Source organism: Amyelois transitella, chromosome 15 (assembly GCF_032362555.1).
Source record: "Amyelois transitella isolate CPQ chromosome 15, ilAmyTran1.1, whole genome shotgun sequence".
NCBI classification, from domain to species: domain Eukaryota; kingdom Metazoa; phylum Arthropoda; class Insecta; order Lepidoptera; family Pyralidae; genus Amyelois; species Amyelois transitella.
In genome coordinates this window covers 6,809,896-6,831,122 of record NC_083518.1, presented here as the reverse complement: position 1 = coordinate 6,831,122, position 21,227 = coordinate 6,809,896, and the positions used below count along the sequence as shown (strand labels likewise).

The 21,227-nt window shown below is 36.6% G+C and overlaps 1 protein-coding gene and 1 non-coding gene across 2 annotated transcripts; both read right to left on the bottom strand.

The window, feature by feature from the left end:
* Window positions 1-1,071: 1,071 nt before the first annotated feature.
* On the bottom strand, window positions 1,072-18,195 carry LOC106139663 (homeobox protein Nkx-2.2). Its single transcript, XM_060948142.1, has 3 exons — window positions 17,802-18,195; window positions 7,239-7,459; window positions 1,072-2,893 (listed from the first exon to the last, which is right to left on the bottom strand). The coding sequence occupies exons 1-3, from the start codon at window positions 17,951-17,953 to the stop codon at window positions 2,295-2,297; spliced, it is 972 nt and encodes a 323-aa protein (XP_060804125.1). The 5' UTR covers window positions 17,954-18,195; the 3' UTR covers window positions 1,072-2,294.
* A 1,257-nt stretch (window positions 18,196-19,452) lies between these two features.
* Window positions 19,453-19,525, bottom strand: Trnar-ccu (transfer RNA arginine (anticodon CCU)). Its single transcript has one exon. It is a non-coding gene; the product is annotated as a tRNA-Arg (tRNA).
* Between the last annotated feature and the right edge of the window lie 1,702 nt (window positions 19,526-21,227).

The window sequence follows — 21,227 nt, the reverse complement described above, 5'->3', positions numbered from 1 at the left end:
CTTCCTCCTGGCGTTAGTCCCGGTTAGATCTTCTTTGGAAAAGTACCGGGGCGCGCTGTTTTTTGCACTTAGTGATAAGCAACCTATGCAGGTAGTGGATTAGGTTACACATTCAGTTGCCTTAAATGTGCAGGTAAGTTTCCTCACAATGTTTTCCCTCACCGTAAAAGCATCAATTAGCTCAAGAACTCAGAAAAAGGTTTCTATAAAAAATATTATAATATATATTATATTATAGAAAGGCTATGTGTGGTTATAAATGAAACAGGTGGAGAAATAGTACCTATGAGGTGTACAGTAATCAGGTCGCAGCTATCACGTCGGCAGCCGCGATTAGATATCTCGGGATCGGTAAATATTGGACCGGCAAACAATGATCGGTCACAGCGGCCCGCCTGGCCGTGGATGGACTCATACTTACAATCGCGTTTTTATTCCTTACGGGTAGACAGAGCAAACCGAACTTCAATAATTCTTGTGTTCTTGGCAACCGCAGTAGTATGTCCCGGCCTGGGTTCAAATCCTTACCAGGGCATGATGAGAAACAAACTTTTTCTGGTTGGCCTGGGTCTTAGATGTTAAACTTTATAAGTATTTATTAAAAAATTTAGTGTCGTTGAGTTAGTATCATATTTCGTAACACAAGTCTCGAGCTTCGAGGCTACTCAATCTGTGTAGATAATATGTCCCGTATATTCTATTTATTAGGTGCTTACACATGAAATTAGCGTTTGGTATTTTATCTCTGATGTTTCGAACCATGTTAAAAAGATCCGTGGTCATAAATAGTATAATGAATAATGCGATTTTTTTATAATTAGTTAAAATTTATTTAATTATTATATGATGTATGCTTTTTTAATTACAATGGGAATCGGCTGAACCGATTGTGCTGACTCTGATTTGTTTAAAATTGTCCTTACTCCCTCAATAACTGGATCATGATGAAATAGGTAAGAAATGGTATGAAGGGGTATTAGTCAATATGCAAATGAAGTAATCATAGAAAAAAATTCTATGCAAAAATGCTTAAAAAAAGGTAAATAAACAAAAATATATATTTGCAATCAATCAATTTAATACTTTGACAATAATTTACATGTAACACGTGTTGTTCATCATCGTTAATTATAATTTTTACTTGTATACTGCTCTATAGATTATAATCTATGGATTTTTTAAATAAATTGAAATCTAGTATTCCGTTATGTAGTTATCTACATAACGGAATACTAGGTTTTAAATATATACTTCGAACTTAGAAAGAAGAACCTTATGGTTCTTCTTCCTGAGTTCGAATTTCAGCCAGGGCATGATGAGAAAAGAACTTTTACTAACTCAATCTGTGTAATTTGTCCCATATTTATTTATTTATCATTACACATCCAGTTGCCTTAATGTGCAGTTTTCCTTACGTTATGTTTACCCTCACCTTAAGAGCATCGGTTAGTTATCAAACCAACGTACATAACTTCGAAAAAAGTCATTGGTAAGTACATGGTCGCGGTGGGATTTGAACCGATGTCTTTATGCGGAACCGTGTTTTGACCAGGCACCTTACGGATTCGACCACCGACGCTCTATATAGGTAAGTACTTATTGGGTAAATTTACATACTTGTGGTAACTTTCGACGAAAATATGTTTTAGGTAATCTTATTATTTACAGCGTAAACAATACATTTTAGTATCATTTTTATCACTACATACTAGTATTAGATTAATATAAATTATATATGGAATATAATATAAATATCTTCTACACAACTATATTCGACTATGGTAATACTGAATCTTATGACTAAATATTGCATTCTGATAAAATCTGGTCATTTTTCATAATATTACTTAGCTAGCTTTTCACAGTACTTTTTACATTAATTACAATATCGAAAACAAGATGGAATGCATTCGAAGCCTAAATTATTTGAACTCGATCCAAATTATTTGGCGCAATCATTTTAAGATCAATCGATTCTAACTTTATTTTAGTTACTATAATACAAATTAGGAACTCCAGATACCTTTGGCTAATACCAGTACCATAGTATTCGAAATGCTTTAGAACCGAAACATCGCAATCATTTTGAAACCTAAACATTGCCTATGGCGTACATTTGTTAACCAGTAACATAAATTAATTATACAAAATACGATATAAATGTCGCGGTCAACTCACAATTGTCGGACACAACGATGCTATCTGTAATAGGAAAATTTTATTGCTTATCACGACATTTGTGAGCGGACCGCCACGTCGACTAGCATACCACTGTATTGTGAAATGTTCATGAATCACCACCAACAGCCGTTGGGTTGAGGGCCGTGACCGGTCACGGGAGGCTGGTGGTGCATGGGTTGGTAGGGAGGCAGCGACATGCCCAAGGAAGGCAGTCCGTCCGGCTTACCCAAACATGGCCGGCCATCTTTCACCAACACCGGCACGGCCACCCTCCGCGGTGAGTTTAAACCACCTACGTTCAAATCGTGAGCACCCTTCTCTTGAACCGCCCGCTTCGTCTTATACCTATGATTCTGGAACCATATCTTAACCTGAGTAGGCGTTAAACGTATGAGGCTAGCGAGATGTTCTCTCTCAGGGGCCGACAGATACCTCTGTTGTCGGAATCGCCTCTCGAGCTCGTACGTTTGCGCCTTCGAGAATAACACTCTTCGTTTTCGCTTCTTGTGAGCGAGGTTGGGGTCGCCGAGGTTGGTCGACGTCTGGTCGAGATCGACGTCGTCGTCGTGCTCGATGTCGTGGTCGTTGTCGTGGTCGTGGTCGTGCTCGGTTCGGGGGTCGGTGATCGGCGGGGAGGACGCAGATACCCCTACGTAAGAGAGTTCTGAGGCCCGGGACGTGCTGTCTGGACTCGCTTGTTGACCAAGAACGCCTATAACAACAAGAATACCAGTTGAAGACAAATTGCATACATACATACATATCGTCACGTCTATATCCCTTGCGGGGAAGACGGAGCCAACAATCTTGAAAAGAGTGATAGGAAATCTATGGAAAAGATGAAGTGGTCCTATTTTTTTTTTCTGGGAACCACACGGCCCGAATACAATGAAATTGACTAAATTATTTCTATTTCAAATTGATAGAAACAAAATCTCCACCCCATTAAATTAGAAGTGTGAGAACCATTTTCATAACAGTGTCATAAACCTACCCACTACAAATTGTAATTCGCCCGTACTACTAAACACTCGCATTGAAATCTCCACTTAATCTCTAAGGGTTGCGCTCTATTTAACTCCAACTAGGAGCCGTTTGCATCCAGTCAAACAAATAATGGACGTGAAAAAATCGGTGCAAATATTACATTGTTCTTTCACCCCTCGTTGATTCGGGGTAGTTTCACACGACGGGGTCGGGAGGGTGCCGCTGGGCGTGGTAGGCGACTAAGGGGCTGTACGCGAGGCGCGGGGGGAAGGGGTAAGCGGCGCCACACCTACCCCCTGGCAGCTGCCTTATACTTTGTCCAACGATCGTATAAACGCATTCAGGAAATTTAATAAAAGTCAGTCACATAGGGAGTATCCATCTCTATAATAGGAAATGCAGAATCATCTTTATCATATATCTCTTGTAAAAAATTCTATGCAATAAAGGCATGATAATTATTTTTAAGGTAATTATTTAACTAAACTTCTTCTATGTAAAGATTTAGGTAATAAGAAATAGGTAGTAAAACTACCTACTGCTGAAAGTTAGTATTATAGAATAACTAAGAAAACAGCCTTAATGATTAATATTTCTTCAATTCTCAATCGAACAATTAATACTTCGATGTTAAAAGTCCAGTTCTTCCCGTTATAGATAGATATTTTATAAGTTTGCTACTGTCATATTAATTACTGATTAGTATAATTTGATACACAAGATCAATATGAAATGACTTCACCCCTTGAACAATAACATCCAAAACTGTCATAGAATAATAATCAAATGGCTTTCTAACAGTCGCAAAATGATGGCAGCAGCTGCTTCATTCACGCCCTCAAGAACAATTACATAAGCTGTGGCATCGGGAGCCATTATATAATCTGTGACATTGGCATGATGGCAACTATTGGTGACGGATTGGTTCCGCGACGCTCCCCTTGCAATGTGACATCCCTGCGCGTGAGCATACGATACAATAAAATTCGAGATTTAAATGACTTACAATGATATGGTGATGGATTGTTTCAAACTATAGTTTGTTTGTACGAAAAACATTTGGGATTTAAAATTAGGAGAGCAAGAAGACTTTCAGTTAAGTTAGGGTCACATTTAATGGTGTCAAATAGCTTATTTAGCACAATGTTAAAACTCTTAGACGATAAACAGTTAAAATCCAAACCCAAATAAAGCAAGGTAATGGTGTTCATAAAGGAATAAGAAGTGGCAAATCCCAAATAGATTAAGTTTTTGTCTAGTCTAGATTGAAATCTAGTACCTAACATAAGTTCTGATCACGCTAAAAAGCGAAGACAATGTAAAACCATCGTTTCTTAATATTCGTACAGTGATTCAAAGTGAGAAGAAACTAATCATAAAGTGCATATAACAGTACTTAAGTAAAAAAACAACAAATCCGTCACACAAGACAGATCATTGAATGTTGTACAAGCAATCGAAAGCACGAGTGAGTGCCGAAAGTGTTAGATAAGCGATAAAAATAATTAATGACAACAGTTTAGTGAGTAAGGCACTCCACTGGAGGAGCATTTCAAAAAATAATCTGGCTCTCGAACGCCACTGCCGAATGTTTCGAGTGGGTCAACGCACTTATTTGTATATGATAATTCGAGACCACTCATCGACATTTCAGGAATAACATGCTATTTAGATATCGTTTTTATTTTTTTATTGTATGAAAAAGTGTGTTGACTAATATTCATTCATTTTACAATTATCCTGTAAAAGCACCGCTGAAGCAACTGATTGAATTTACTGAAAAGCATACCTGCAGATACTCACGATTCATTAGGGTACAAAAGAGTACTGAAAATTCTCATGGTAACAAAGAATTAGGAAAAATTTTGATCACCTAATGGTGTATGGCATTTTCTTTTGAACAACCTGATTTTTTTCATAGAGACCCATTGCAACTGGACCACAAATAAATTATATGAAGTACCTTTTTACTTCTTACATTAATATTTACCTACATAGTACCTTCTTATTATATTAGTACAAATTAATTATTATTCTACTCTACGTGACCTATAAATAAAAAAACTGTGACTTCTTTTCGATATTTGCGATTACCTACGTGCCATTGCGAAACATACAATATATATTTGATGCCAAGAAATCAGATAAAGGTGGATGTCAAAAACATTTATCTTTCAGATAAAAATATCATTTACTGAGATCAGTTTGCAGTTTGATAGCTACAACGATCAGTTATTTCAGCAACCTAGCAGATATTTTCTTCAATATTTTTTAAAGAAGGTTATTTGGCTCAGAGAATCAACATCGCCATTTATAATGACAATGCTGCCACTAATTTTGTTTTAGTTTGTAATCAATAAGATCCTTATTTATGCTTAATTATATTTTTCATATATTTTTTAATATTTCAGTATGATTTCATAAGGATTACAAAAATATTACCTGTATGAAATCTGAATGTGTATCTTTTATGCTAACCTCCACTATACTAAGTTAATCCTACTTAACTATAATATTACGTACTAAAAAATTCGTAACACTATTTGAAAAGATTACCTATTTCGGAAATATACTTATTTAAATTAAAAGAAATGCACTATGTAGTGAAATATTTTTTCTTAAAGATTAGTATTATCTAAACTAATAAAATATTATATTATGGCTTTATTATATACTATTCAATAAACTGAAAATGAGTCTAAACACTACCTACCGCAACCGCTTACCGCATAAACTCTTGTTAATTATCTATTGATTCATTCGTTAAAAATATGCTGTTACCTATTAGAAACCGATTTGCACTAATAAGTAGAAGAAATAATTATTTAACAGTACTTATTCACCGATATCGTTTCTAGTTGCCTAAATATGCAATAAAACCGCCATTGTTTTTAAACCTTCACTGTTCAACACGCCTCATTGTTCAGAACCTTGGTCTCTCGTGTTACAGTTAAGAGTGCTCGCGAATGAGACATTGTGACGTGGTCGTGTCGTTTATTTTATGGTCGCTAAGCAAATTGGGCCAATACTATCTTTCAGATAAGAATTCTTTGCAAAATACTTTAAGAGGAGTACTAACTAACTACCTTTGTATTAATGACGGAAATAAATAAATTTTAAGTGCAACTTTTATGACTGGCAATATTTTTGGCTGTTACAGTTGATGACAGTTTATTCTGTAAGTTGTAATAAAAAATTCTGTTATCTCTACAAAATGCAAGACAGATGACTAAAAGTCATCTATTGTATGGTATATTGACCTGCCTTAAAAGCAATCAGCTGTTAGAGGAGTGTTATTCATAGATCATCATTATGTGCCGTGTGGTTCCCGGCACCAATACAAAAAAGAATAGGACCACTCCATCTCTTTCCCATGGATGTCGTAAAAGGCGACTGAGGGATAGGCTTATAAAATTGCGATCCTTTTTTTAGGCGATGGGCTAGCAACCTTTCACTATTTGGATCTCAATTCCAACATTAAGCCGAGCAGCTGAACGTGGCCATTCAGTCTTTTCGGGACTATTGGCTCTGTCTACCCCGTAAGGGATATAGACGTGACTAATGGCTAAACATGGCGAAAATTAATAGGTAGGTATGCTGCTTGTGTAAATCATATACTTACTTAATTTTAATTATTTTACACGATTGGAAACTCTTTAACGACATCTCAGAATATTTTAAGCGTATTTGATAATAAAATAAAGGGCTCTTTTATTGTTTTTATTTACTTAACTACATGATAATATGCCAGTACAGCATAGTCTACACTGCACGTTGGCTCACAACGCCAGTTATTGGCTTATTTTGCATTCACAGCGGTCCCAAACAAACAAGCCCATAGTGCTTCTTATCGGCTCAAAATGTTTACGTCTACAATATGTCAGCGGACACCGGTGTATAAAAATATTTTAGGACCACTGTGTCGAGTGTTTTTAATCGTCAGCGAGAATTTGAACCACAGACTTCAACGCAACAGAATGAGCATTACCTATAATTTCGGAAAGTTAAGTTATAATGTCATAGAAAGTATAAGTCAGTTGTTTTATATCCAAATAGATAAACATATTTACCATTTCCCTCATGATGATCCAAAGACAGCCAGGGTTGGTGGTGTCTCAACAGCTCATGGGAATAATGTGGTTGAGGCGGCGCGTACGGCGGCAAGTCCAGGGAACAGGGGCCCAGGGCTGACGGCGGCGGCGGCTCCAGGGCTTTGCCCTCGTTCAACCCCAATATGTCCGAGATCTGGAACCCAGGGCGCTGCCCCGTCATCTTCATACTATCCAGGAGCCTACAAGAAGACAATGCACTTTAGTTGTTATGACGATTTCAAGTGGCGCAAGTACTTACGTGACCGACCATAATATAAACATCCTATGTAAACGATATTTCATACATGGGTTATTGTTCTTATGATTAGAAAGTGATAAGAATATTAAAAAAAATATTTATAAACATGTCATTTCATTTTCAAATTTTGTTAGGTAATAAAAAATTGCGCCCGAATTTGTTTGGTAAAGATTTAAACGCGCACGAAATAATCTCCATCAACTTTACCGCAAATCAATCGATGTAAAAAAAATATATTAAATAAAATCGATTTACTCTCACAAAAGGACAATTCAATCTTTTCTCTATGACAAAGCAGAGAAATCAGAAGAAATAGGTAATTGAAAGAAAATATTATTCGAGATTCCGTCAACCAATACTGCTATTATTAGCTGAGTGGTCCTCAAGGAAACGTGACCTGTATAAAGGAATATCTTTAAGGATGGATGTAAGGTCTATTGATACATCAGAATGTTATTGCATTTGGCCGCGATCCCGTACGTGACGGCATAAAAGGCGGCCTGAAGAGCCTCTAGCAGGTTGTAAACACAACTATTAACAAGCTCTCACTAAAAGAGGTGCAAAAACTGTCACATGGGTTGTCACGATTCTTTGAACTTTGGATTATCCTTGTAGAGGTGAGTGAAGTGCTAACTAACAAGTACGCCGCTTTGAGCTTATGAAATTTTGAAAGAGACAATATAATTTTTTATCTCTTGAGGTAGAAGCAGCTTTGGATAACAAGCCCTTTAAAATATCTACTAAAATACAGAAGAAAGTGCGCAAAGTTTTGTTTCTATAAAGGTACTGTTCGCCCGTCTGTAACGTACACAAAAACCAGGGCTCTAAACCTGGTCGCCTAAATACGCACCATTCCTACCGAATCCATTTTGTAGTTCGTCATGTCAATAGCACCCATAAAATAATAAAATAAATAAAATTTTGTTCCATTTTGAACAAAAGTTTATAATGCCTTATGAAATGCCATATTATTACAAGTGTTGTGTACCAAGATGTGTGGTAGTTTGCGATAGGTATTCCAATAAGTTCTGAAAATCAAAAGAAACATATTCCCGCGGTGAAACATTCAAGGTTAAGCAACCGCTGATTTTGCTCGTAAACAAGTTTGTCACAAAATTTTGAAAGTCGTTTCATAACAAAACAAAGGGCCGAAGAAGAAGAAAAGGAACGAAGAAGACGATTTTGAAAACTGCAAGTAATGTATGCTTATCTCTGAATCGTAAGAAAAAGCTCATTGCTTATGCCACTTGTTTTATGCCACTATACAATTATTAAAATTCAGTAAATTCTAAAAACAGTTTATTTTGGTATATACTATTAAAAAAACGTTACGGTCCATCTCTTCCATTCAGTTTAGGTGAGATGTAGGTACCACGTGCTGTTAATAACACAATTCAAAATGTCAAACAAATATTTTTACGTTATAAATACTTCATACAATTTTCACGAAATGTTTTATGTTGACGTATATGTTTTGGAATCTAAAAAAAAAAGTGTGGTAGAATCTACCAAGGTCGGTTTCACCCGCTGGTCCATATCTCCCGACATGGGTGGTGGCGGTGAAAATACAGATAAACATAAAATCACGCAATTTACCCAGAGGGGTAGGTAGGGTCGGCTAGTAGTAAGCGGCTCAAATATGTAGGTATATTCTAAAGTAACTTTGCATGCAACATGCAAAATTTCAGCTCAATCGGATATCGGGAAGTGGGTCAAATTAAACTTGAAAGATTTGTTAACATACAAGTCAAACTAAATAAAAGCTTTTAATAAAAATTACCCTAATTATAGCCTTAGTTACCAATAGGTATACTATTTATTCTTGCGTATCTTTTTACGTATATGAGGAAATGTAAATATTTTAGTGGAAAGTTAATTCGTCATCGGACTTTGTCAATTTGACAATAAAGAGGTTTAACTTTGTAAGAAGTAAGAGATTAAATTAATTATGACTGATTTATTATTTTATATTGCACGTTGCCGATCAAAATTTCTAGACTTGCCCGTCAGCCATTGCTGCGCGCTCATTGGGCTACCGCAACAATAGTTTTCGTTTGGTTTTTTAAATTGCTTTTTATGAGCCAAATAAGTAATGTCAAGCTTAAAAAGGCAAATCTAGAAATTTTGATCGGCACATGTCGGTCTGATACATAGTATCTTAATTAAGTTTGTGGTACTGCTAAAACGATAAACGACACTTTTTACTTTTTTTGTTACCATTGTTCCAAAATTGAATCCCAAAAATATCACAACAAATTGCGTAATACAGTAAGTAGTGTGATATTGCAAATATATAACTTCATTCATACATCACTCAAAAGTCCAAAACAAAACTACCTAAGGCTTATTTTTTGCAAATTCCGATGTTTATCGTTTAACCATCCAAAACGTATACATATTCACACAAATAACTTGAAGCTGTCGCTCACCCAGGGAAAGCGGAGCGGAATGCGGCCGGGTAGAGCGCGGATAGGAAAGCCGGCGGCCACGGCGGAAGCAGTATAGGGTTCCACGCCAGCAAGGAGGCCGGCGGCAGCAGCGGCGGCGGCGACCGCGCGCTTGACCCCTCTTCGCATTTCATCTCCCGACCGGGAGAACTCGCCTTCGGAATTATCTTGACAGGTATGGGAACACTCGCGGGATACGTGCTGCGTCTCGCGACGCTGCCACTGCACTAAACAACCCTCGAGTGGCCCTCGGGGTGAAGAACACCCCGCGCCGCCCTCGTGCCTCGACAGCCTACTCAGCTCCGACTAGCCTCGAGGGTGCTCCACTGACCCGAACCAATCGGAAACCCCCGACGGCTGGGCGGGACCCCAGCCGACCAATAGCGGCGCGCTCGAAGCCTTCCCAATAAAAAAAACTGGAGTATACACTTTGAATAGAGGAGCTTTCGTAGCGCGTTATGTTTTGTCGCTTTTTGTAATAAGTACGCACGTTAAGCCCATTGTTGAGCTGGGTTCGTTATGATGCCGCTCTAAAGGCCCGAATAACGATTTTCATTTAGAGTGTTTTTAATAAGTCCGTGTAAGCTCCTGTTTGTTCGATATCCGAGCTTTTTTAGATACTTACCAATAGGTATATTGAGTTGGGGTATTGTGAATTTGTATTCCTATTTTTATTGCAGCAACAATATATCCGTAACATTGAATTTTTATTGTCAAAATATACTGCCAAAATTTATTTAGGTTAAATGTATAATACCTAACTAAAATGAACTCAAATTAAATCTTAAACTACTTATATGTATAAAAAAGAAAGAAAAAAAAGTTGATTACAAACTAAAATTTAATTTACAACTTGTACAGTGCCTGCATAGCATCAACATGCCGGAGTATGCCCAGAAGGCTGGCAGCATTGCCAATTTGAATTGCAATGCTGATTCTCTGAGCCAGATCATTTCCAGCTCTCCAGTCACGAGATACCTCAGTCAGCTTTTTCGACAATTGTCAGCACTTCTAGGGCATGAGAGGCCGAGGTATCTATGCGGGACGACCGTACAATATGCATCTAAACGCAATCCTGTTGCCAGACGAAAAGCGTCCCCATGAAGCAACGTGCCCAGGTTGGCCGATGGTAATGCCTGCAACCAAAGACCAGATTCCCACTCCGCTACGGCCAATAGTCGAGCGCGCTCCACAGAATTGCTAGACGTAGATTATCTAGTGCAATTCAACAGAGCGGCTCATCCTATTGCCTTTGCGAAGATAGGTTTAAAGGGATTTTCGATTTGGAAGTAAAACAGACCAGGCATTCCTGGCCTCCAGTGCATAGGCGTGATGTTGGAGAAAGAGCAATTCCTGTTGATATTTTTAAACAGATCTTCAACGCTGTACACGGAGGACAGAAAAGCCGGGAGAGCTACACTGGAAATTTTGCGGATACCTACCACACCTGATTGGCAAGGAGGCCTGTTCCCAATTACGATCACTAAAATTGATATTTAAAATAGACGAAAGGGAATTTTTGATAACTTAATCTAATTTGTGGAGTAACTCTGGATGCCGGCAAAAATGGGTTCAGCGAAGATTATATGTAAAATTTGGAACGAAAAGACAATGCCGAATAATCGTGAAAGCCAACTGTGACTGTATATCCAAAAGCCGACCAGAAGAAAATTAAAAATTTTGAATTTTATTATCTATAAAATGTGAAAAAGATTCATCAAAAATAGGGTATCCAAGTACCTAGGTATAGTGAATCATTGTCTAAAATTTCGATCTCAGGAGCAAAAGTATCTATTAAAATCGTTAATTATTTTTTCTTTGTAATTAATTAGGTACAGCTATCCGAAATATAGTTCACCCTTTTTAAAATTTAGATCCAGGCCAATTTTACGAAGATTTGTGGTTAAAATTTTGAAATCATTCAAAACAGACTATGAGAGTCACAAAAAATTGTTACATCATAAATTCGAATAGTGACTTTTTCAAATAATCGAAAATACCTGAGACAAGACCCTTACAATAAACAATAAAAACATTACTTGAGAATTGGAGTCTTCAATCCTTAGCTGGACATAAATAGACAATAGATAGAAATTGCAATCACATGTGTTGCACATCTGTGGACGTGAGACAATAGTAAAGGCCGACGGGTTCCCCGAACAGGTACTAAGGGCCGCGTTATCACTTTATGGTTTACACGTGTTTGGGTTTCATTGTTTTTTTTATGAATGGTATTTAGGCAGTACTCATAAATTAAAAAAAATTTTGATAACGCCATTTGTTTACCATTTTAAATTCCATCATTAAGCCATATAAGTACCTAGCTTAATGTGGCCTTTTAGTCTTTTCAAAACTGTTGGCTCTGTCTACCCCTTAAGTGATTTAGATATGACTAGGTATATGGAAGTTCCCAAAAGGTGAAGTCGACCATATTCTACGACATAGCTAACCCACGGCTCCGCTCGCGTATAGGTCGTTTTTAGGAGTACAATTATAAAAATCCTACTACATACATACATATAATCACGTCTCTATCCCTTGTGCGGTAGACAGAGCCAACAGTCTTAAAAAGACTGATAGGCCACGTTCGGCTGTTTGGCTTAATGATAGAATTGAGATTCAAATAGGTAGTGACAAGTTGTTGACTCGTCGCCTAAAAGAAGAATCCCAAGTTTATAAGTCTACCCCTTAGTCGCCTTTTACGACATCTATGGGAAAGAGACGGAGTGGTCCTATTCTTTTTACTATTAGTGCCGGGAACTACACGGCACATAATTATGATCAATGAATAACACTTCCCGAAACTCCTTTAACAGCTGATTGCTTTTAAGGCAGGTCAATATACCATAGATGACTTTTAGTTTCTGTCTTGCATTTTGTAGAGATAACAGATTTTTTATTACAACTTACAGAATAAACTGTCATCAACTGTAACAGCCAAAAATATTGCCAGTCATAAAAGTTGCACTTAAAATTTATTTATTTACGCTATTAATACAAAGGTAGTTAGTACACCTCTTAAAGTATTTTGCTAAGAGTTCTTATCTACAAAATATAATCTTGACAAAATGAATAGGTACTCCTACCTATCTATACATTTTATGTTTAATAATTATCATTTTGTGGTGACATTATTTGCATTTGTAATGGTATATTAAAGTGAGGGTTTTGAACCCGGGACCTTGACTCTCGGAAGCATGCACACCATACTTAGATCGTAGTCACAGGTCTATGTCCTCCCGCAAACTAGGTACCTAGACGTCACACGTGTGGTTTTTTTAAAAAGCTAAGTACTTACTTCCTAGTCTCAAGTAGTTGTCCAAAACCTTATTAAGAAACGACATTAATAAATGCTCACACCTGTGTTGTTTACGAAGGCATTATGTTTGTTTGTAATATCTTTATTGCACAGAAATATACACAGTTACAATAAATAGTACATACTTGGTCATAAAAAAAAACACTTGCAATGGCCGACAATGCAAATGCAATTTTTAATAAACGTATGTAATACATTAATCGTTAGAAAAGTTCAATAGCGATTTAGCTAATCAAAGCTATTTTTTTTTAATACTTAGTAATTAAATCATATCTTTGACCTGTGTTACGTAGTCTTCACCTTTCACTAACTAAAAATACCAAAGGGTATGTTACTAGTTTAGTCGTATTAATGATTTTGTAATTTAAAAAAATGAACACGATGCTTATTCATGCATGGGTTTACCTTCGGTTATAGTGAAAGAGCACCAACAACAAAGGCCAATTATTTTTATTGGGAACGAACCCCTAAGTGGCGTGCACGAAATGTTTAATTGACTTATTGAGAATTAGTTTTTAAAATATCCATCGCTACAATCGGTGCGTTCATCGGTTGCATCGGATGCATAGTATACGTAACTTTATGAGAGAGTACAAGGGATGAGTAAGTAAGAACTGCATATATATATTTTTTTAAATTGATTACTAATATCAACATCTGAAAATATTCTGTCTGAAGCGAATCAATACCAGCTAAGAGATTACCGTATATAAATTTCTGACATGTAATTAAAAAAATTTACATGTGTTTTTTCTCCTATATTTGAAAATTCTTGAAACTGCAAAATTTTCTCAATTAGGTACCTACTAATCAGTGGACTGCAAATCATTTTTAAAAGTAAAAATTAAAATTGTACCTTTTTTATATAACGAATAAATGTGCGTTCTACATCAGCTTTATGTTAAAATTAAGCATATACTTTATCGATGTAAGCTGCTAGTGCCAGATTTGAGGGGAGGTCGGCAGGTGCGATGGCCCTCCGTTACACGGGTCATCGCGCACTCCCTCCCTCCTCTAATGTGGACCACCATAAATATTGCTCTAATTGTGCGCATCTGATAACGTGTTAACAGATGTGTGTTCACAGTCATCGGTTAACGATTTTCAATAAGGAAGGGGTAGACCTAGACGTACGAGTACCTAGATATCTTGATGAAATCGGGAACGTCGGGGAGGTCGAGAGTACCTACCTGCCCTAAACCGAAGAATGTGAACGAAAGAAATATGCAGCGATCGTAGCAAGTGAAAAGATGTAATCTCTTCCTTCTCCTCGTGGCAAGAGGCGTGATTTTACGTTTGAATGTGAGAGAAGTTATTTATGTAATAGCAAAAAAAAAAGTTCTGTTAAAAAGTCTTCCGTCTGTGATTTGCATTCCAGTAACTAGACCCACAACAGATCAAAGTATTGTTCAGTTTGTTATTCTAATTTAGTTGAAATGCATTGAAATAAAAACGGTCCAAGTGCGGTCGGAAATTATTCCTTCCTACATAAAAAATCTTTTGATTTAGTACAAACCAATTTTTTTTGATGTTTATTTTGAATTTATATTCGATGACTAATAAGTACCTACTTAAATCCCTTTTGCGGGAAGGGAACATTTCGTAAGTACATATATATCACGACTTAGGTATATGTGTGGAGCACAAGTACGTGATGATTCATAGACAGGCTGATAACAGTGAACTGAGAATTCAGCCATAACATAACTATTTCCTACCTTTACATATACACTACACACAATAAAAACATTTAATCAATTTGTACTTACCTACACCTAGATATCCTAATTATATTTTTTATATGAGTGGCAATGCTGATTCTCTGAGCCAGATAATTTCCAGCCCTCCAGTCAGGAGATCTCAATCTGCTTTTTAAAGCATTAAATTTAAAAAGTAAAATAAATCAACAAAACAAGTAATAAAAAGCTAACGGCGGCGCTTCGCTATGGCTAATGATAAAATAATAGGGGATTTGGGGCCGATAGCGGGCACGATAGGAACGTAATTTGTGCAAAAGTAGAATACGGTATTGAATGAGGCACCGTACGGCCCGTACCATGCGCCAGTCACCAGAAAAACTACCCTGAGACCAAAATGTACCCAAGTACCAAAATTAGCTGTTTGCGCAATACGGTAAACCTGCCGTCCCAAATCACGGCTCGGCTTTCATCACTTACGAACTGAAACCTACGAAAGTTCAAGGGCAGACGAGCACGGAAAATACACATTAAATAATACCTAACACATATCAGTCGGCACCTATACTACTTAAAGGAAATTTACGATCGCGAGCGCTGTTTGAATTTTTCAGAAAAAGGCCAAGTCGATGACTTTCGCGAATATTTCGTTAAAGCAATCTGGTTAGGCACACTGAGCCTAAATGGGCGGAAGCACGCCAACGCGAAGAGGGTTTCCAAACCAATTAAGGGCTTCACGAAGGTATGGGAGAGCACAGCTGGCGGGTTACGAGTCGATGGTACTCACTGTGACGGGACCGTGAGTGTGCACGCAACCTCACCGCGCCGACGGCAACCTTTGTTGATTTTATGTACTTATATGATGCAGATTCTTTTATTTTATTATCTGTGTATAAAAATAAGTCCGCCTTTCTTTTATGTGAACCTAAAGTATTGAAACTTAGATAGTTGGAGGCGAAAAACTTACACAGTAAGTAGTAGCAAAAAAATACTTGGCGGTGGAAAGTATATAACTGTTTTGAAAAACTCTAGTCAATTTCAGGACACTTCGGAAAATTCGCTAATAGCTTTAGAATCTATAGCAAGAACTTTATAACCACACTCTAGAGCTGACTTTACTCAAATTACATCGAATACCTACTTAACTAGCTACTGAAAAACTATTCGCGAAAATGAAAGAAAAAAAAATTATCATTTATTTGGGATGCCCTTTTGTCCTTAAACATTTCTCTTGGGTTGCCTGTCCTTCTAAATTCCTTCGTGAGAATAAAGATTTTTATTTTAATAGATTGACCGACACTGCCATTTCAAATAAGAAAATGTTTTCTATGACCGTACAAAATAAAATCTAATTAGATAATCTATCTCTTTAGATAGGAGTAATTGACTAGTTAAAAAGATCACAGTTTTTGTAATGCAGTTAAAAATGTACTTAAACAAAATTGTTATCTGATGATACAAATATAATAACAGGATAACACTTAAGTATTTATTGCGGGAAAGTCCCGTGAATACTATGTTCTTGTTCGCGGTTCTGTCTACCATTTTTGACTTTGTCGTTGCACTTTCCGCCCCGCCTCGCATTAAATGCATTTTACTGCTGCATGAAATGGACAATGTTATTGCATGTTTATTTTAACGTATGACATAAACTGACATAAGTAATAATATTACTTCTGTTTCGATTCATTAGGTGTTTTTACAAATAGTTATAACTTATTTCTAGGTATACTTACAAGCTGGATGCCGGCAAATTTTCTCTTCTGCGAAGGCCTATGACCTGCAGCGATTTTTTTCGACAGAGGTGTCAATGATGTAACTATATTTTAACATTAAAGTATGTAGTTTGTATTTAAGTGTGTTTGTTTGGGTGTGTGTCGCGTGAGCAGTCGGCAGGTTCGCATAAGTAGGTACCGGCCGTGGACTTTCTTCTTGGTCTATCCTCATCATGGACGACGATAATTCTATAGATGAGAGTGACGAGAGAGAGATAAAAAGTGATTAGGAAAACGTCTGCTGAGAAGAGATTCCAATAATATAGCAGGGGGAAGTGAACTAAATCTGTTTTGAATTTGAAGTTTGTATTACCTCAAGCAAATAATTACCAAAAACGGCTTAAGCATCAACCGGATTAAATATAAATCTCCCTTTAAAGTTTTTATTTGCTTTGAGAAAGAAGACAGATATAATATTAGCTGTTAAAAAACTTAAACGTTTAGGCTACAGCGGGAAATGTGTAGAAAGTGGCTTTGTCGTATAGATGTTAGTGAATTGGACAGTATTAGAAGTTCCAAACACACCTATTTAGGCGATACACTGAGGTGTTGTGTCATCGGTGAGCTTCAGATAAAATACAATGACTGGCATGTGATATTTACAGATGGATCAAAAAATAAAGATAAACAGGGAGCAGCTTATTATTATCCATCCTTAAATAAGTGTTAATGTAAAAGATAGAATATGTGTAATGACGCTTGAAATCATTGCTACAGTTGGGTTGAAATTCTTATTTGCTCGGATAGTAAAAGCGCGATACAATATCTGGCTCGATGCGCCTCTGGCAATAGTGGTAACAGGCATGTCTCGATTCTCATGTCTTAAAGACAAAAGTCCCTTAATTAAATAAAGATTTTAAAAAAGTGTGCTTTGGGTGATCAATAAGTAGGTAGGTGTATTTAAATAAGTAAGTAATTTGTCGAAGGTTATTACATAGATGATTGAATAAAATTATATCTCAGCTTGGCTGCGCTCTCTATACACACGACATATCAACAGCAATAAGTCCAGCAAAATATCTTCCTGAAAAAATGGTCAACTTACGCATAGGAATTGTATCTGTAATCCTCCTCGATCTGCTGCTGCCGCACCTGGTAGTTGGGATCCGGCCCGTAGTCCGGGGGGACCACCGCCCAGCTGTTGTCGTAGTTGTAATAGTCCCCGTAACCCATCTCACCATCACCCATCATTCTCATTATACACTTCTCAACAGTAATCACTACACCTTTTGTTTACTTAAAATTAATCAGTCAAAGATAATTTGCATAATCTTTATATTTATTGCCCGAAATCTCCGTCGATAAGTGCCCAAAACAGTTTTTAATTCCCTAGATAGCGATATGTTACATGAGGAGTCACCAAGGGACTGATCATATCGACTGATCGATGGCTCATAGGGTCTTATCAATAAAATTGTACTGTTATCATATCTACCAGCTTTCCCCGCGATATACACTTTTATATCAACAACACACACCGACGCACATCGACGCCAATATTGTAGATATCTTTATCTGTGTCAGATGTAATATTATATCGATAAAACGTGCCATTGTCGTGTTATGAAATCCTGGAATGACAGGTGATACCCGCAAAACATGATAGAAATACGTTGTTATCAAAATTTTACAGCGGTAACCCAGAATCGCATTTAATCTAGTACCTAGTTACAATAAGAACGTCATAATGTTCTATGAATTGATTAAATTTTTGCGAAAAACAGCATACGTTGTTTTTTATTAAGAAAAAAAATATGTCTTCATTCAACTAAATTTCAATAAGTCAAAATTTTCAATCATGAAAAAAATTTTGTTAAACATTTAATATACTACTATATTCTTACCTATGTGCCCAATAATTGGGATTATTTTAAAGAGTTTTAATTGTAGGTACCATTAACAAGTAACTAAATTAGTTTCTTTGCTTTTTGTTAGTGTATTGCCCAAGGCGATTGTCACGAGGATGATGATGTCTAGGTATTATATCACGAAATCTAACAATCTGCTATTAACCTATTATACAAATTGTAATTGTTACATTAATAAAGAATAAATAAATCGGCCAATGTATTTTGCTTCAAAAATATCATAAAGTTTCCGATTAAAAAAGCATTGTCTAAGAAATAAATAAAATTATATAGTTGACAATATCTTCATTTTCTATATAGGCACATAAAAGCCCACCGTTTTCACATTCACATAAAAACACAAAAGGCAGACTACATCTTCTACTTGGTAAAATCCCTTCTTTTGTTCTAATCAATAAACTTATCAAAATTTAAGATTGCATGAGAACTACATCAGGCGCTTTATATATAGATATGTCCATTGATTGTATAACAATTTTTTAATTGATAGATATAATCAATCAACAATCGTCTTCTTTCCCGAACACTATTCTACATAATACTTCGAAATTATAGGTATCAGTTTGCGATATTTAACTTTTTTATTTTATTAGAAATTAATCTTATTGGAATATATTACCTATATAGGAATCTGAAAAGAATACGGAAAATCCTAAGTTAATGTGATGAAAATGTCTCCAAATTAAAATGTATAAAATTACTCTTATGAAGAAGAAATAGGAAGATCTCTAATTTCGCAATCAATATGCTCTAATTGACATTTCAAATAAGAATCTGATTAACAATAACTTTTAATTAACTCAAAGACTTTTACAAAAAGGCGTGGCATACCTCTGGTGGGACTCGAACCCACAATCCTCGGCTTAGGAGGCCGATGCCTTATCCATTGGGCCACAGAGGCGAACAGCTGACCGGCGCAAGGTACGCCTCTGCTTCGGCGGCGCCGACGCGGGCTTGCGTCACCACGCGTCATAGGTGCGGGTGCGTTCACACCGATCTGATAATAATTATATCGCCGGTAATTAGGCGGTAAACGTACCCGTCATCGCTAAGTGATTAAGTGTAGACGAAACCATAACCGAAGACTGCCAAGGATGTTCCACGTACATACATATAATGACGTCTGTACCACTAACGGGGTAGACAGAGCCAAAAGTCTCGAAAAGACTAAAAGACCAAGTTGAGTTTTATCGTATGGCTTAATGATAGCATTAAGATTCAAATCATCTCAGATGCCATCATTCAAAAATAATCCCAAGTTTTAAAATCCTTTCCCTTAATTGGCTTTTACAATCTGCAGCTGGAACACACTATGTTGTGTTGTGACTAGTGGGATAGATCGGTTTTTTTATTCGCTCCCAGACCACCATGGAAGCAAGAAGTATCTATGTTCTATACTCAATTGAGCTATTGAATTTGAAACGTACGACGACCACGTAAGAACGAGTACCTACATGGATATGGATAAGAGTATATGTATTTCATAATTATCGCCATTGTCTATCGATATTATCTATTTAAATACCTATATTTTTTAGACACTTCCTTTAGTTCAAGACTGTCGTAAATTATTGGCAATGTAGGTAGTTGTATAAAGAACTTGTCTTAACATTTTAGTTTTTGTCCCTTTTCGATAGGTCATTGGCCATATGATAATCATATAAAAACCCAATCCTATGACCAATTATAATTGGTCATAGGATTAGGTTTTTCCAAGTCCGCGTTCCTATTTAGAAGTGTTACTAAAAGCCGTGTTAGTTATAAATATTAGAAAAAGAAAGAAATGAACTTAATTAGAATATTTTTTATAACTACTCAATTGTGAAATGCTCCCTATAAATTTACCCAATTAAATATTCAATGAATTATTAATGTAGACGATATTAAGACTTGTGTTGACACCTTAGTAAAAGTCGCATTTATATCAGCGGATGATTTCGCCTTTTTTTATCAACAGGAATATCATTGAAATAAGTATATTCCATATTTAGACAAGAGGACTCGTATTAGTTTCTAGAGACATTTCCCATTTTACAATTACCATATCAATTTTATAGTTTATGATTTGCAATACCTATGTATTTACAAGTAGGTACAAATCAAATACAAATATTTGCCCGCACGAGGAAACGGAATAAGGACATTATTCTCATAATAACAAAGCAAAATTGTACTTAAGTACATACTTTCATGGTAACTTATTACGGGTCTGGCAGCAGCACTCGTATTATTCAATGTAAACAGTCGCTTTTAACAGTGTTCAGTCTTCTGAAAACCAAATGAAACAGACAACGGTTACGGGTGACCATTGTTATCGTTTATATCGTTAAAGAGTCGCTGAACATTCAGACAACTAAACAAGCATGCTACAATACGGGTGAGATTACTCTGCAAAGGTTACGAAGTCACGTGTAAAAACCCACTTACCAAATTCAGTAGCATGGTTTAAAGGCGTACCCCGGGTTCCTTCCCCTGGTAGCATGGTCACGGGAATTCCAGACTATCCCCAGGGAGGACCCATCGGGCCAACACCAGAAGTATGACGAGGAACTAGGTCATGCAAAATGTACCCTGAACTAGACCGATAAAATCTTTTCAGGAAC

Coding starts and splice junctions, on each gene's coding strand:
- LOC106139663 (XM_060948142.1), bottom strand. CDS start 17,953: ATGAGAATGATGGGTGATGGTGAGATGGGTTACGGGGACTATTACAAC. Junction 7,460..17,801: donor TACAGATACAATTCCTATGC/GTAAGTTGACCA, acceptor GTCTTCTTGTAG/GCTCCTGGATAGTATGAAGA. Junction 2,894..7,238: donor GGATCATCATGAGGGAAATG/GTAAATATGTTT, acceptor TTGTTGTTATAG/GCGTTCTTGGTCAACAAGCG.